This window comes from Pristiophorus japonicus, chromosome 2 (assembly GCF_044704955.1).
Source record: "Pristiophorus japonicus isolate sPriJap1 chromosome 2, sPriJap1.hap1, whole genome shotgun sequence".
NCBI lineage: Eukaryota > Metazoa > Chordata > Chondrichthyes > Pristiophoridae > Pristiophorus > Pristiophorus japonicus.
The window spans coordinates 11,067,834-11,086,416 of record NC_091978.1 but is presented as its reverse complement, the minus strand read 5'-3'; the positions used below and the strand labels follow the sequence as shown (position 1 = coordinate 11,086,416).

At 46.3% G+C, this 18,583-nt stretch overlaps 1 protein-coding gene across 1 annotated transcript in view; it reads right to left on the bottom strand.

Annotated features, from left to right (window-relative positions):
* sema4f (sema domain, immunoglobulin domain (Ig), transmembrane domain (TM) and short cytoplasmic domain, (semaphorin) 4F) overlaps window positions 1-18,583 on the bottom strand; it is a 247,642-nt gene that overhangs the window by 32,804 nt on the left and 196,255 nt on the right. The window contains exons 8-9 of the mRNA XM_070866783.1: window positions 15,922-16,103; window positions 980-1,124 (exon numbers count right to left, since the gene is read on the bottom strand). Of these exons, the coding sequence (XP_070722884.1) occupies window positions 980-1,124; window positions 15,922-16,103 (327 nt within the window). The remainder of the gene's footprint in view (window positions 1-979; window positions 1,125-15,921; window positions 16,104-18,583) is intronic.

Here is an 18,583-nt window from a genome sequence, read left to right as displayed (position 1 = left end):
GCGCTCTGTGTTACTGACTGTATCTGTATTGATGTTAATCCAGCTCCCTCACACTGTCACTCAGTAACCCCTCCCCCAGCACCCTGTGTTACTGACTGTATCTCTACTGATGTTAATCCAGCTCCCTCTCTCTGTCACTCAGTAACCCCTCCCCCAGCACCCTGTGTTACTGACTGTATCTCTACTGATGTTAATCCAACTCCCTCACACAGTCACTCAGTAACCCCTCCCTGCCTGTGTTCTCAGCTCCTGTATTAAAACCAATGGAAACATATAGGGAAAAATTTATGTTAATGTTGACCACAAGTCTCTATAACAATTTGATTTTTGTAAGACCGTGGTCTTTAATGTTCTGTGACACTACTGCTAAATTCCAGTTATGTTTTTCACAATGCTAGCGGGAATGTTTGCACTCTGTCCAGCCCCTCCCGCTGGGAACAGCCTTTTTTTGTTATCATCCTTTCCTCTCCTGAAGGTGCAGACTGTTGCAGTTACAAGGAACTGAGACACAGTTCCTTGTGCGCTCTTTGTAGTTCAGCCAAATCAGTGTCCTTCATGAGAACAAGAGTAAGCAGGCCATTAGACCTTGAGGGGCATCCAGTCAGGTGCACTTCCAGCCAACGTTTCTGTTAAGCTGCGCGGCTGCGTAGTGGTCTGGAGGTCCCGCGCAAGCCGCTCACCAGCTTTACAATGGTAATAGCCATGCATGCGCAAAATGGGCCGCGCAGCTACTTAAAGGGCCTGCGCACTAAAAGAAAAATGACAAGGAATATTGCTTCCAACATCATTCAGGGGTGGAAACTGTGCATGAGTTTCACCTTCTCTCATAACGAGACCAGCAAAACCCAAGCATCGAAGCTTGGACCCACACTGGCTCTAACACCCAAGACACCAAATCTAACTATTTCCCTTATTACAAAATATATCCTTTCACTTCTAATGGCCGACAGTCTCTTACTGTAACTGGCCCCCCACTTACTGTGCCAGGTCGTGGATCCGGGATTTCACCTCTAAATACGTCCCATTTGTCGACGTCCCTTTTATACTCCATAAATTGTCCATCGAAAGCTTTCTGCACATCTGTAATTCTGTAAGCGCACACTGCAGAAATATCTTGTTTGTCCCTAGAGACGGTTGGGGGGTGGGGGGGCGATGGGGAGGGGGGAAAGGGAAGAAACAATAAGTTTTCATTTTGTTCCGAAGCTTTTACTCAGTAAATATCATGTTTGACACGTAAAAAGACCCACCCGTTGGAGGTTCCACCATTCAGTCCAATAAAGGGAAGCCCATCCCATACAGCACACAGATCCCGGTCAAGGAGATTGACAGATAAGCCATTCAGAGGCTCTTCCTAGGTTGTCTGAAGATCCACGAGAGTAGTCAGGTATGACTCACCTACAAATTAAATCCCATTCCCCCACCTCCCATAAGAGCATAAGAAATAAGAGCAGAAGTAGGCCATCTACTCGAGTCTGCTCCGCCATTCAATAAGATCATGGCTGATCCGATCCTGGCCTCAACTCCACTTCCCTGCCCTCTCCCCATAACCCTTGACTTCCTTATCTTTCAAAAATCTGTCTATCTCCCACCTCATGTCTCCAATCAGGCACCAAGATACTGCTCTGTCACTCCCCATCACCCGACATCAGAAACTGACTGCATAAAGCACTAGCTTCAACTCTATATGGAAATCATAAAAACACATGCAAGGGTAGAATGATAAAAGACTACTCAATTTATCAAGCCTACCTCAATATTTATCATAGATTGTTACAGCACAGGAGACTAATCTGTCACCATTCGGAAGACAGAATATTATCTGAACGGTGACAGATTAGGAAAAGGGGAGGTGCAACGAGACCTGGGTGTCATGGTACATCAGTCATTGAAAGTTGGCATGCAGGTACAGCAGGCAGTGAAGAAGGCAAATGGCATGTTGGTCTTCATAGCTAGAGGATTTGAGTATCGGAACAGGGAGGTCTTACTGCAGTTGTACAGAGCCTTGGTGAGGCCACACCTGGAATATTGTGTTCAGTTTTGGTCTCCTAATCTGAGGAAGGATGTTCTTGCTATTGAGGGAGTACAGCGAAGGTTCACCAGATTGATTCCCGGGATGGCAGGACTGACATATGAGGAGAGACTGGATCAACTGGGCCTGTATTCACTGGAGTTTAGAAGAATGAGAGGGGATCTCATAGAAACATATAAAATTCTGACGGGATTGGACAAGTTAGAGGCAGGAAGAATGTTCCCGTTGCTGGGGAGTTCCAGAACCAGGGGTCACAGTTTAAGAATAAGGGGTAAGCCATTTAGGACCGAGATGAGAAGAAACTTCTTCACTCAGAGAGTGGTTAACCTGTGGAATTCTCTCCCGCAGAAAGTTGTTGAGGCCAGTTCGTTAGATATATTCAAAGGGGAGTTAGATATGACCCTTACAGGGTATGGAGAGAAAGCAGGAAAGGGATAGTGAGGTTGAATGATCAGCCATAATCTTATTGAATGGTGGTGCAGGCTCGAAGGGCCGAATGGCCTGCTCTAATTTCTATGTTTCTAGGAGACATTCGGCCCACCATGCCACTCATATGCTCTCTCCCCATAATCCTGCAAATTTTTCCCTTCCGATATTTATCCAATTCCCTTTTGAAAGTTACTACTGAATCTACTTCCACCGCCTTTTCAGGCAGCGCATACCAGATCATAACAACTCACTGCGCAAGAAAAATGCTCCTCATCTCGCCTCTGGTTCTTTTGCTAATTACCTTAAATCTGTTCTTCAATTTATTCACAAAATTCCAGGTCCTTTCATCTACAGGGCAATGAAACCAGCCAGCCATGTGTCGACTGATCTAGTGCACCAATTATTAAACTGGTCAGCTAGACAATCTATTAGCATACAATCAGTGAAGGATTGACAGACGACCACACTTACAAAGATTGCTGTACGTGGGTGAAATGGAACCTGAGAAGCATATAACTTTTGTTCATCAAAATTTAGCACTGCACATACCTTAAAAAAACACACATTTAAATAGCACCTCTCATGACCTCAGGGCATCCCAAACCAATGAAGTATAGTCGCTGTTGTAATATAGGGAAAAGCGGCAACCAATTTTCACACAAACCACAATGAGATAAACTGTTTTAGTGATGTTGGTTGAGGGATAAATATTGGCCAGGACACTTGGGGGAAATCTGACTCGACAGACCTCCCTCAGTATTGTATGGAGTACTATAAATAGGGTGATGCTGCTGGAACCAGAAGACCCAGGAATCATCTTGTGGCGAGTTTCCAGGAGACCCTCAGTGTTGCCAAAGGCGGATATGAAGGGGTAGCGATGCTGGCCGCCATTCTTGTTCTCAGGGAACATCAAGATCCAGCGAGTGAAAGTTGTGACCACAAATAAAAACGAGTTATTACTTCCCTGCAATCAAAAGTATGAAATCTGCCACATAATGTAAACTGCGTCAGATTCCACAACACTGAGAGCACCGAGCACACTACACAGTCACTCTAGATAGCACTGGTACCACAAGATAAAGAGGCACGAGAGGATAAAATTAGATTTCAGCAGAAACCAATGACAATTTTTTTTTTAGTAATTGGCTGATTTTCAGACACTAGTTCAGGAGAGGTTTAGACTGTCTTCAGTTTCCTGATACTTGGGTGCTACAGCATTGTTCTACTTCCTGTTGAAAAGAGGATTCGACCCTACTCCTTTCCAAATTTTCAGCAGAGTTCACTTCTTGCAGGTGTGTTACAATTAATACTTGCTGGAGCAAAGCAAACAAAAAATCTGCAAAAGGACATAGACAGGCTAAGTGAGTGGGCAAAAATTTGGCAGATGGAGTATAATGTTGGAAAGTGTGAGGTCATGCACTTTGGCAGAAAAAATCAAAGAGCAAGTTATTATTTAAATGGAGAAAGATTGCAAAGTGCCGCAGTACAGCGGGACCTGGGGGTACTTGTGCATGTAACACAAAAGGATAGTATGCAGGTAGAGCAAGTGATCAGGAAGGCCAATGGTATCTTGGCCTTTATTGAGAAGGGAATGGAGTATAAAAGCAAGGAAGTCTTGTTACAGCTGTACAGGGTATTGGTGAGCCAAAACCTGGAATACTGCATGCTGTTTTGGTTTCCATGTTTACGAAAGGATATACTTGCATTGGAGACAGTTCAGAGAAGGGTCACTAGGTTGATTCCGGGGGTGAGGGGGTTCACTTATGAGGAAAAGTTGAGTGGGTTGGGCCTCTAATCACTGGAATTCAGAAAAATGAGAGGTGATCTTATCGAAATGTATAAGATTATAAGGAGGCTTGACAAGGTGGATGCAGAGAGGATGTTTCCACTGATGGGGGAGACTAGAACTAGAGGACATGATCTTAGAATAAGGGGCTGCCCATTTAAAAGAGAAATGAGGAATTTCTTCTTTCAAAGGATCGTAAATCTGTAGAATTCGCTGCCTCAGAGAGCTGTGGAAGCTGGGACATTGAATATTTTAAGATAGAAATAGGCAGTTTCTTAAACGATAAGGGAATAAGGGGTTATGGGGAGCATAAGAAATAAGAACAGGAGTAGGCCACACAGCCCCTTAACCCTGCTCCGCCATTTAATACGATCATGGCTGATCCAGTCATGGACTCACGTCCACTTCCCTGCCCGCTCCCCATAACCCCTTATTCCCTTATCGGTTAAGAAACTGTCTATCTCTCTATTAAATTTATTCAATGACCCAACTTCCACAGCTCTCTGAGCCAGCAAATTCCACAGATTTACAACCCTCTGAGAGAAGAAATTCCTCCTCATCTCTGTTTTAAATGGGCGGCCCCTTATTCTAATATTATGCCCTCTAGTTCTAGTCTCCCCTATCAGTGGAAACATCCTCTCGGCATCCACCTTGTCAAGCCCCCTCATATGTTTCGATAAGATCACCTCTCATTCTTCTGAATTCCAATGAGTAGAGCCCAACCTAAACAATCTTTCCTCATAAGTCAACCCCTTCATCTCCGGAATCATCCTAGTTAACTTCTCTGAACTGCCTCCAAAGCAAGTATATCCTTTCTTAAATATGGAAACCAAAACTGTACGCAGTATTCCAGATGTGGCCTCACCAATACCCTGTATAACTGTAGCAAGACTTCCCTGCTTTGCAACAAAGTCCAAGATTCCATTTGCCTTCCTGATCACTTGCTGTACCTGCATACGAACCTTTTGTGTTTCATGCACCAGGACCCCCAGGTCCCGCTGTACTGCAGCACTTTGCAATTTTTCTCCATTTAAATAATAACTTGTTCTTCGATTTTTTTTCTGCCAAAGTGCAAAATCTCATACTTTCCAACATTATACTCCATCTGCCAAATTTTTGCTCACTCACTTAGCCTGTCTATGTCCTTTTGCAGGTTTTTTGTATCCTCCTCACATATTGCTTTTTCTCCCATCTTTGTATCATCAGCAAACTTGGCTACATTACATTTGGTCCCTTCATCCAAGTTGTTAATATAGATTGTAAATAGTTGGGGTCCTAGCACTGATTCCTGCGGAAACATAAAAACATAGAAAATAGGTGCAGGAGTAGGCCATTCGGCCCTTCGAGCCTGCACCACCATTCAATAAGATCATGGCTGATCATTCCCCTCAGCACCCCTTTCCTGCTTTCTCTCTATACCCCTTGATCCCTTTAGCCGTAAGGGCCATATCTAACTCCCTCTTGAATATATCCAATGAACTGGCATCAACAACTCTCTGCGGCAGGGAATTCCACAGGTTAACAACTCTCTGAGTAAACAAGTTTCTCCTCATCTCAGTCCTAAATGGCCTACCCCTTATCCTAAGATTGTGTTCCCTGGTTCTGGACTTACCCAACATCGGGAACATTCTTCCCGCATCTAACCTGTCCAGTCCCGTCAGAATCTTATACGTTTCTATGAGATCCCCTCTCATCCTTCTAAACTCCAGTGTATAAAGGCCCAGTCTTTCCTCATATATCAGTCCAGTCATCCCTGGAATCAGTCTGGTGAACCTTCTCTGCACTCCCTCAATAGCAAGAACGTCCTTCCTCAGATTAGGAGACCAAAACTGCACACAATATTCCAGGTGAGGTCTCACCAAGGCCCTGTACAATTGCAGTAAGACCTCCCTGCTCCTATACTCAAATCCCCTAGCTATGAAGGCCAACATGCCATTTGCCTTCTTCACCGCCTGCTGTACCTGCATGCCAACTTTCAATGGCTGATGAACCATGACACCCAGGTCTCGTTGCACCTCCCCCTTTCCTAATCTGCCACCAATCAGATAATATTCTGCCTTCGTGTTTTTGCCACCAAAGTGGATAACCTCACATTTATCCACATTATACTGCATCTGCCATGCATTTGCCCACTCACCTAAACTGTCCAAATCACCCTGCAGCCTCTTAGCATCCTCCTCACAGCTCACACCGCCACCCAGTTTAGTGTCATCTGCAAACTTGGAGATATTACACTCAATTCCTTCATCCAAATCATTAATATATATTGTAAAGAACTGGGGTCCCAGCACCGAGCCCTGTGGCACTCCACTAGTCACTGCCTCCCATTCCGAAAAGGACCCGTTTATCCCGACTCTCTGCTTCCTGTCTGCCAACCAATTCTCTATCCATGCCAATACATTACCCCCAATACCATGTGCTTTGATTTTGCACACCAATCTCTTATGTGGGGCCTTGTCAAAGACCTTTTGAAAGTCCAAATACACCACATCCACTGGTTCTCCCTTGTCCACTCTACTAGTTACATCCTCAAAAGATTCCAGAAGATTTGTCAAGCATGATTTCCCCTTTATAAATCCATGCTGACTTGGACCGATCCTGTCACTGCTTTCCAAATGAGCTGCTATTTCATCCAACATTTTCCCCACTACTGATGTCAGGCTAACCGGTCTATAATTACCGTTTTGTCTCTCCCTCCTTTTTTAAAAAGTGGTGTTACATTAGCTAACCTCCAGTCCATAGGAACTGATCCAAAGTCGATAGGCTGTTGGAAAATGATCACCAATGCATCCATTATTTCTAGAGCCACTTCCTTAAGTACTCTGGAATGCAGACTATCAGGCCCCGGGTATTTATTGGCCTTCAATCCCATCAATTTCCCCAACAAAATTTCCCGCCTAATAAGGAAATCCTTCAGTTCCTCCTTCTCACTAGACCCTTAGTCCCCTCGTACATCCGGAAGGTTACTTGTGTCTTCCTTCGTGAAGACAGAACCAAAGTATTTGTTCAATTGGTCTGCCATTTCTTTGTTCCCCATTATAAATTCACCTGAGTCCAACTGCAGGGGACCTACGTTTGTCTTCACTAATCTTTTTCTCTTCACATATCTATAGAAGCTTTTGCAATCAGTTTTTATGTTCCCGGCGAGCTTCCTCCCGTACTCTATTTTCCCCCTCCTAATTAAACCCTTTGTCCTCCTCTGCTGAATTCTAAATTTCTCCCAGTCCTCAGGTTTGCTGCTTTTCCTGGCCAATTTATATGGCTCTTCCTTGGATCTAACACTATCCTTAATTTCCCTTGTTAGCCATGGTTGAGCCACCTTCCCTGTTTTATTTTTACTACAGGGAGGACAGACTAGTTACTGATTGCCAACCCGAGAATGAACCATTTATCCCGACTTTCTGTTTTCTGTTAGTTAGCCAATCCTCTATCCATGATAATATATTACCCCCAACCCCGTGAACTTTTATCTTGTGCAGTGACCTTTTATGTGGCACCTTGTCAAATGCCTTCTGGAAGTCCAAATACACCACATCCACTGGTTCCCCTTTATCCACCCTGTTCATTACATCCTCAAAGAATTCCAACAAATTTGTCAAACTTGACTTCTCCTTCATAAATCCAAGCTGACTCTGCTTAACTGAATTATGTATTTCCAAACTGCTTCTTTAATAATGGAATCCAACATTTTCCCAACCACAGATGTTAGGCTAACTGATCTATAGTTTCCTGCTTTTTATCTGCCTCCTTTTTTTAAATAGAGGCATTACATTTGCAGTTTTCCAATCTGCTAGGACCTCCCCAGAATCCAGGGAATTTTTGTAAATTACAACCAATACATCCACTTTCACCTGCCGCTACGTCTCTTAAGACCCTAGGATGCAAGCCATCAGGTCCAGGGGATTTATCCTATTATCTTACTGAGTACCATCTCCTTAGTGATTGTGATTGTGTTAAGTTCCTCCCCCCCATAGCCCCTTGACTATCCACTGTTGGGATATTTTTAGTGTCCTCTACCGTAAAGACTGATACAAAATATTTTCTGCCATCTCCATGTTTCCCATTACTAATTCTCCGGTCTCGTCTTCTAAGGGACCAACATTTTACTTTAGCCACTCTTTTCTTTTATATATCTGTGGAAACTCTTTCTATCTGTTTTTATATTTCGTGCTAGTTTACTTTCATAGTCTATCTTCCCTTTCTTAATCATTTTTTTAGCCTAAGCTCGAGATCTGATTGCAAGTGCCAGCCTCTGTATAGGCCCCACCTCTTGGGTACTTGGATAGTCTGCAGGACAGTATCCCAGAAAAGGTCCAAAGGTCAGTAGCGGTGGGTGGTGGGGTGGGGAGGGGGGGAATTATTATTGTGTACGATAGCGTAGTGGTTATCGTAATCCAGAGGCCCAAAAGCCAGAAAACATGAGTTCCAACCTCAGCAAGGCAGTTTGAGAATTTGACTTCAGTTAAGAAAAATCTGGAAATAAAAAGCTGGTATCAGTAAAATAATGGGCATGTGGCTATCAGAGCGTCGCAAAAACCCCAACTGGAAACTTGCCGTACTTACCTGGTCTGGCCTATATGTGACTCCAGTCCCACACTACGACTGAGCTGAGGAGGAATTTTTTCACTCAGAGGGTTGTGAATCTTTTGAATTCTGTACCCCAGAGGGCTGTGGATGCTCAGTTGTTGAGTATATTCAAGGCTGAGATCGATAGATTTTTTGGCAGTTAAGGTATAATTTCAGCCATGATCTTATTGAATGGCGGAGCAGGCTCGAGGGGTCGTATAGCCTATTCCTGCTCCTATTTCACACTAATGTGTTTGACTATTAACTGCTCTCTGAAATGGCCTCGTAAGTCATTCAGTTATATCATGAACTATAGGCAACTAGGGATGGGTATTAAATGCTGGCTTTACCAGTGACGCCCACATCCCAAGAATGAACATAAGAACATAAGAAATAGGAGCAAGAGTAGGCCATTTGGCCCCTCGAGCTTGCTTCCTCATTCAATAAGATCATAGCTAAACTGACCTTGGAGTCAGCTCCACTTCCGCACCTGCTCCCCATAACCCTTCACTCCCTTATCGCTCAAAAATCTGTCTATCTCCGCCTTAAATATATTCAATGAGCCAGCCTCTACAGCTCTCTGGGGCAGAGAATTCCATAGATTTACAACCCTCAGAGAAGAAATTCCTCCTCATCTCAGTTTTAAATGGGCGACCCCTTATTCTTAAACTATGCCCCCAGTTCTAGATTCCCCCACGAGAGAAAACGTTCTCTCTGCATCTACCATGTCGAGCCCCCTCAGTATCTTATATGTTTCAATAAGATCACCTCTCATTCTTCTAAACACCAATGAGTATAGGCCCAACCTGCTCAACCTTTCCTCATAATCAACACCTCCATCTCAGGTATCAACCTAGTGAACCTTCTCTGAACTGCCTCCAATATCCTTCCTTAAATAAGGAAACTAAAACTAAAGAAGGTATTTAATTTCTCCCACACTGGAACTATCCAGCTGATTTAACTCCTTTGTAGAATAATGGATGATCTCATTGCAAGAAAATAGTAATTGTCCCCTGCCCTTTTCTGGAATATAGTTCCATAGATGACCGTCACTCCTGGTTACTTCAACTAAGTACCCATTCACGCAGTGGGACTTGAACCCACAGCATTTTGACTCCTCGGAGGGTATGCTACCACTCGGCCATGACAAGCAGTGGTAAAATAGCATCATCTAGGAAGTGAATATTTTCAGTTCTGCAACTTCTTTGAATACTATTTCTGCCCTCAGAGGCAGCTTCCACATTATAGCCACACATATTTAAGTTGGAGACAGGTTTATCACAACCAAGCTCCGAAACCCAAAGAATGAGAAGGAGGGTTTCTCAATTCAGAAAGCTGCAGCACAATAACAACAGCTTTGACACAACAAATAAAAAGAAAAAAACTGCAAATGCTGGAACTCTGAAACAAAAATGTTGCAACAGTGTTTTGAATGCAGTGTCAAAGTAATCAGCATCAAACCTCACAAGCTGGAAAGCTCCTTTCTAAGCACCTCGAGCTGCAGAATCCCGACTTTCTTAACTCATGCCACAAATGTCAATTAACAAAATATACGAAGGTTTAACATCTGTCACATTCTGAGATACATTTTTCATAACAGCTTCACAGTGAATCCCCCTTCATCCCCCCCCATACCTCCCGATAGAAAACATATTTGTGAATACTGTGTGAGGACAGGACTGGGCTTGGCTGTGATGTCGCTCCACTATTCCCAATCAAATAGCCTGCCCAGCCTTACACACAAAACAAACATACATTTGGACGAGTTACAAGCGTGCAGCTAGAAGCTGTGCAACTGTATCCCAGCAATAGACAGCACCTTCAAGAGATGAGGAGGAGCAGGACCAGAGAAAATTAAGTAGGGAAAAGGGTTAAAAAATCCATGAGGCTATTTTTATACCTGAGCCCTCTGTCAGCAATGGATTAAACTACAGCCCAGCATTGCAACCACCTCCAGCCAGATGCTGCTAAGCCACCTGGGTGCCAAACACGGCAATTAAAACAGAGGCAGCACGGAGAAAATATTTACACACACACCACAGACAAAATATCACAGCACAGATTGACTAAGTAGAAATAGTTTGTTGGAGGTCACAAATCGAGCAAGGGCAAAGGCTCAAGAGTACATCATATTGTAGGACAGAGGTCGCAAAGGACAACAGAGATGGGGGAGGAGGAACAGATTCAGAGTAGTCCGAAGAAGCAACAGAGAAACTCTCCCAGGCCTAGGAATTTGGGTTGTCCCATTTGAGGTGCAAACGACATTTTTTCCCCAGACCCAGCTCCGTTAACGACTCCCGCTAAATTCCACAGGAGGCGGTAACCCGCAGCACCCCGTTCTGCTGGCGATGATGACGTCATCACTGTGTGCAGCGCCCCAGAATAAAAATTGGGACGTGCCCCTTGAAGCTGTCGCTGGGCGATGCCAGCGACAGCTTCAGGGGTCTTGAACCGGACTGCTGGCCACTCGCAGGGCGTTAGTTAAAGGGGAGATGGCGGCCATGTTTTTAAAAATGTTGCCATTTTTCTTTGACGCCCTGATCGTGGGGTCTGTGCCGTGACCGTTCAGCCCGACACTCTACTTGAGTGCCGGGCTGTTGGTACAGCACCTCCACTACCTGGTGGTCCATGGAGGTCCGGTTCTTATCTGCGGAGTTTGCAGGTTTGACTCTTCCCTTTAATGAAGGGAAGAGACCCTCTGACGCGGCAGCGCTACACGTCCCACTGCTTAGCACTGCGTCCCCCTCCTGGCCCGTTTGCCGTGCTACTGCCCCAGAAAGGAAGGTTTTTCAAGTGGGGCAGGACTTCCGTGCCTGGCACAGAATGTCCCGCCTCCCGGATGTTACTGCCTCCAAATGGGGCACAATGCAATTTCTACCCGTAAGACTTTAATTGGTGATATTAGCCCAGAAATTACACAATGTTCTAAGTGCAATTCCTGAGATCCACCAGAATTCTATCCCTTATTACTAGGAACAGAAATCCGGACCCTGTGGAAGTGCACTGGCACTCCCGTACTTTCAGAGGCGAAGTAAAAAAAATATTGGTAGACCATTATCTTCAGCCAAATCCCAAGACTCTGGCTCCTCTTCTTAAGAGTAGCAAGTTGCCACTCCAAAATGTCAACATCTCCGTGGGTTGGGGGCCTCTGTTGCCCCTCCCCTATTATTTAAATGACCACTCCCCTCCCAGGGATTTGGGACAGGGTCAGAGTGACAGCCAAGAGCCTACTGGGCATACCTTCGTGCCACACTCCTGCCAGTGCTACCACACCGCCGGAAAGATCTAGGGGCCAAAATTGCCCCCTTCAATAAGTGCCGTGGTCGTCACTTTCAGGTGTTGGTAAGCACTCACCGCTCGATCGGCGTAGAGGGGCCGCCATTTTGAAAATTGCCTTTGTGGATTTTCCTGGCGGAGAACGTCTCCACTCCGCCTGTGTTGCCGTCCCCTCGATCCCTTACTGACCAGCAGCGGCGCTGTTTCCGTCCCACGTGGAAAATTGCTCTGCGGGAGCGGATCGACCGCCAGTCGGTGCCACTGACAGCTTTTTCCGGCAGGAAGCTTCTTATGGCTGGGTGGCGCATCTGCCCTTCGAGAGGGCACACTGCCGCCATTTTATTATAACTGTCGGACGACTGCCAGGTCAGCCCGACAATGACGGCCACGGGTTCAGCCGGGCCAGTGGCCTGGCACCCAAGAGGGGGTGCTTGGCTGCCTGTTGACGGCCCGGCCGAAGCCCTCCCCTGGTGGCCTAGTATTTGCCACTGAAGTGGCGGTAGGGTTCACAGTGGCCCTCCCCTTTAACTGAAGGGGAGGGGCGTTGTGACGCGTCGCGCAAGGCGGCACGTCCGTGTACACGCTGATGACTCGGGAGCGACGGCTGCTCCGACCCGCCTGCACTTCCCCCCTCTCCCGACCGTAAACAAGTGCTGAAAATCGCCAGATTGTCCGCACCATGCATTGGGGCGGACGGAACACTTCAAAATCGGTCGGTGCACCCCATTTTGGGCGGAGGGTAATTTAGGCTTTTATCGCCTCCAATTTTGCACAAAATATTTTTTTAAAAGTAAAGGTGCTGGATATGATTTAAAGTGGGACAACAAATGAGCTATGATGAGCATTTCAAGTCAGTTAGTTGTGATAACTGGTATCGCTGCTCCCCACCACCTCCTAAGCCGACTCCCGACATCCTCCCTTGCACAGTGATTTCCAAAAGCATGTGGGCCTCTTGTCTCTTTACCCCGGTTTCGGTACAGTGCAAGGACCGACGGGGGCTCAGGTTTCTTTCGCTGGGAAATAGGCGCACAAAAAGACAAACACAATACAAGCTTTCAAAATCAGGGAAGGGACTCCCAACACACTGGTCGTAGATTTGGTATAAAGGAATAGTAGGAAGACCTTGGATTTATGTAGTGCCTTTCATGACCTCAGTATGTCAGCGTGGATGCCCCGACCTAGGTGGGAACATCAGCGGCAGGTCGGGGCCATACAAGGAGCGGCGAGCAGCGGCCATGGGCAGCGTGGAGGCGTACCACTTCAAGGTACAGCGCGAGCTGATGCAGGAGGGCGACGGCTGTGAAGAGTGACGTCATCAAGATCCAGGTCGGTGATTGGAGCGTGGGCAGTAACAGCAGGAGCAGCGAGAGACTGTAGAGATATGATCGGGGCCCAGGAGAGGCGCGAGTTTGGGACCAGGGACCCAGGGGCAGCACGGGCTAGCCCACACTACGATATATGTGTGCACTCGGTCCGTGCAGCAGAGCTGGTCTCCAGTCGTCCTGGTTAATCCTTGCCACTGGACCAAGACCTAGCTCTGTCAAGCCCGTGTGGTGGCTGGTGTGCAACGGTCACCACACGTTAAAAAAATCCACACACAGGCACCTTCCACCCTTCAACATGCAGTTCGGGTCCTTCATTGGAACTCCAGTGAACTCGTACTTTTCTTGGCATGGAAGCAAGTCATCCTTGTTTCGAGGTACCGCCTATGATGATGTCAAAAAAACACTTCACAGCCAATGAAGTACTTTTGAAGTGTAGTCGCTGTTGTAATGTAGAAAACGCTTTTCGCGCGGTGGCCCCGACCTGCAAGGACCATCAGCAGGTCAGGACCTACAAAGGAGCATACCACTTCAAGGTATAGCACGTGCTGGAGAGCGACGGCTGTGAAGAGGGCGACTGGATTGGACGTCACCAAGGTCCAAGTCGCTGATTGGAGCACGGGCAGGAGCGGTGAGGTTGGGGCGCAGGAGTGGCGAGTGATCGTGCAGCGACATGATCGGGGCCGAGGAGAGGCGTGAGTTTGGGGCCCAGAAGAGGCGAGGGCCCAGGGGCAACATGGGTCAGCCTACACTGCGATGTGTGTGCGCACTTGGTTCGAGCAGCAGAGCTGGTCTCCAGTAGTCCTGGTTAATCCTTGCCACTGGACCAAGACCTGGCTCTGTCAAGCTGTGCAATGGCCACCACACGTTAAAAAAATCCATGCACAGGCATCTTCCACCCTTCAACATGTAGTTCGGGGCTGGAAATATTAGGTCCTTTATTGAAACACTTATGAACTCATCACTTTTTGACGTCGCAGCAAGTCATCCTAGATACGAGAGACCGCCTATGATGATGATGATGTAGAAAACGCGGCAGCCAATTTGCTTCACAAATAGTCATGCGATAATAATCAGATAATGTGTTGAGGGCTAAATATTGGCCAGGAGACCAGGGAGAACTCCCCTTCTGTTCTTTGAATACTATCATGGGATCTTTTGCTTCCACCTGAGCTTAACGTCTCATCTAAAAGACAGCACTTCCTCATTACTGCACTAGAGTGTCAGCCTAGACTATGCGCTCAAGTCTCTGTGGAGTGGGCCTTGAACTCACAACCTTCCGAGGATGCTACCACTGAGCCACGACTGACATAAAGCATCGTAAAGGAATTGGATAGTTTAATTCAATAAGGTCTGAACGTGCCGCAGCAATTTCACTCCGACTCCTTCCCCCAAAACAAGACAGGAACCCCGGAGGTGCCAAAATGCCTCAATCAGCTTGGCCCCAGGAAACAGGCTGGGGTCGAGGGTTTAAGCAAGGGGCAGGCAGACGGACCAGAAAACCCAACCATGCTAAAGGTCCACCAGCACTGCGGTGAGGAGGAAAATCCGGGACAACTGACTTTAACGGGAGAACGCCTGGATCTTGATAACACACTGACTGGTTTGCCAGCGTTTGCTTTGTTCAGCTTGGTCAGTAGTTACAAATGATGCAACATTTAAATTATTCATTTGTCATGAAATCTAAAAAAAGAAACAACATTTAATGCAATTCTGATTACAGGCTGCTACCTCTAGATGACAGCTGGAAATCACAGGATAGACACAGCAGAGGAAGACCATTTGGCCCGTCTTAGCCCATCCATCCAGAAATTCCTACGCTTCACCCATCACTGCATCCAGTCTTTTCAATAGTTGCAAGGTCTTAGCAGTGCCTTGAAACAGATATTTAGAGCTCTCATTGTGCTTAGGTCAGCAGTTTACATTTTAATCTGCTTTACCTAGTTCAAAGGTAGACTCTTAAAGCACAGAAGGAGGCCATTCGGCCAATCGTGTCTGTGCTGGCTCTTTGAAAGAGTTATCCAATTAGTCCCGCTCTCCTGCTCTTTCCCCAGAGCCCTGCAAACATTTCCCCTTCAAGTATTTATGCAATCCCTTTCAAATGTTACTATTGAATCTGCTTCCACCACCCTTTCAGGCAGTGCATTCCAGATAACACTGAGTTAAAAAAAATTCTCCTCATCTCCCTGTTTCTTTTGACAATGACCTTAAATCTGTGTCCTCTAATTACTGAATCACTTGCTACTGGAAAGTTTCTCTTCATTTACTCTATTAAAACCCCTCCTAATGTGGTAATGATGGTTTATCAAGGACAGAATCGTCTGCCAACACTCACTACCCAGACTCCCAAAGAGTGGCCACATGAAGCCACACCCGAGCAAATGCCAGTGCTTTCAAGAGAGCAGAAAACTGTGATGGTGCCTCAGGGCTAAAGGAACAAAGTCCGCGTAAAAGACTTGGAAATTGGATAGAGTAATGAGAGTGCGTGGCGCTATCCAAATCAGCTTACTTACCATCTCGTGGAAAAGACTCCGTAGAAAACAGTGGAACCTGTGTCATCCGGGTTGGAATGCAGGGTAAAGACATCGTGAATCTTATCAAAATACATCTCATTGGCCTTGTCAGCGCACACCAAACGGGCTTTGAGGAAGGAGGTCCATCTTTTCTGAAGTGTCTTCTGGCCACCAATGTCTCCCTGAACAAAGGAACATCCATTAAAATGCTTTGCAGTACAAGAGCAGCACACCTGACATTTTAACAAGCAGTTTTAAAATTTATAAATGCAACAAGAGCGGTTTAGCACCGAAGAGACCACAATTTGAATCCGAGTCTCACTCACTCATTTGCACTCAGGGGTAAATATAAAAAAGTATTAAAGCGTATGGGTGGCATACTGGTTATGTTACTGGACTAGTAATCTATAGTAAAATAAAAATAGAGAATGCTGGAAACACTCAGCGGGTCAGGCAGCATCTGTGGTGAGAGAAACAGAGTTAACGTTTCAGGTCGATCAACTTTCATCAGAACTTGAAAAAATTAGAGATATAACAGTTTTTAAGATCTGGGGGTGGGGGGGGGGGCGAAGTGTGTTGGAGGGGCAGGCCTGGGGGCTCTGTGCCTCGGTGCGGGGAGTGTTCGGAGTGGGGTGGACGGCTTGACTGCACAGATGGCGGTTGGTGGTTGTGTTGTGGTTGGCGTCGCGGGGGCGTGGATCCGGGGGTGTTCGGCATTTGGGAAGGATTCTGACGGGACGGGGCGGGTTGGGTGCGGGGGAAGTGTTCCCAGTGTTTGTCTTCACTAATCTTTTTCTCTTCACATATTTATAGAAGCTTTTGCAGTCAGTTTTTATGTTCCCGGCAAGCTTCCTCTCGTACTCTATGTTCCCCTCTTAATTAAACCCTTAGTCCTCCTCTGTTGATTTCTAAATTTCTCCCAGTCCTCAGGTTTGTTGCTTTTTTTAGCCAATTTATATGCCTTTTCCTTGGTTTTAACTCCCTTGTTAGCCACGGTTGAGCCACTTTCCCCGTTTTATTTTTACTCCAGACAGGGATGTACAATTGCTGAAGTTCATCCATGTGATCTTTAAATGTTTGCCATTGTTTATCCACCGTCAACCCTTTAAGTATCCTTTGCCAGTCTATTCCAGCCAATTCACCTCTCATACCATCGAAGTTACCTTTCCTTAAGTTCAGGACTCGAGTTTCTGAATTAACTGTGTCACTCTCCATCTTAATAAAGAATTCAACCATATTATGGTCACTCTTCCCCAAGGGGCCTCGCACAACAAGATTGCTAATTAGTCCCTTCTCGTTACACATCACCCAGTCTCGGATGGCCAGCTCTCTAGTTGGTTCCTCGACATATTGGTCTAGAAAACCATCCCTAATACACTCTCGGAAATCCTCTTTTACTGCATTGCCACCAGTTTGGTTAGCCCAATCAATATGTAGATTAAAGTCGCCCATGATAACTGCTGTACCTTTATTGCTCACATCCCTTATTTCTTGTTTGATGCTGTCCTGAACCTCACTACTACTGCTCGGTGGTCTGTACACAACTCCCACTAGCGTTTTCTGCCCTTTGGTATTCCGCAACTCCACCCATACTGATTCCACATCATCCAGGCTAATGTCCCTCCTTACTATTGCATTAATTTCCTCTTTAACCAGCAACGCCATCCCGCCTCCTTTTCCTCTCTGCCTATCCTTCCTAAATGTTGAATACCCCTGGATGTTGAGTTCCCAACCTTTGTCATCCTGGAGCCATGTCACAACATATCCATTAACTGCTGTCTGCGCTGTTAATTCGCCCACCTTATTCCGAATACTCCTCGCATTGAGGCACAAAGCCTTCTAACACACTTTGCCCCTTTAGAATTTTGCTGTAATGTGGCCCTTTTTGTTTTTTGCCTTTGGTTTCTCTGCCCTCCACTTTTACTATTCTCATTTCTATCTTTTGCTCCTGCCTCCATTTTATTTCCCTCTGTCTCCCTGCATAGGTTCCCATCCTCCTGCCATGTTAGTTTAACTCCTCCCCAACAGCACTAGCAAACATTCCGCCGAGGACATTGGTTCCGGTCCTGCCCAGGTGTAGACCGTTTGTACTGGTCCCACCTCCCCCAGAAGCGGTTCCAATGTCCCAGGAATTTGAATCCCTCCTTTCTGCACCACTCCTCAAGCCACATATTCATCTGCGCTAGCCTGCGATTTCTACTCTGACTAGCATGTGGCACTGGTAGCAATCCCGAGATTACTACTTTTGAGGTCCTACTTTTTAATTTAGCTCCTAGCTCCCTAAATTCGCCTTGTCGTACCTCATCCCTTTTTTTACCTGTATCGTTGGCACCTATGTGCACCACGACAACTGGCTGTTCACCCTCCCTTTTCAGAATGTCCTGCACCCGTTCCGAGACATCCTTGACCCTTGCACCAGGGAGACAACATACCATCCTGGAGTCTCGGTTGCAGCCACAGAAACGCCTATCTATTCCCCTTATAATTGAATCCCCTATCACTATAGTTCTCCCAATCTTTTTCCTGCCCTCCTGTGCAGCAGAGCCAGCCACGGTGCCATGAACTTGGCTGCTGCTGCTCCCCCCTGATGAGTCATCCCCTCAACAGTACCCAAAGCGGTGTATCTGTTTTGCAGGGGGATGACCGCAGGGGACCCCTGCAC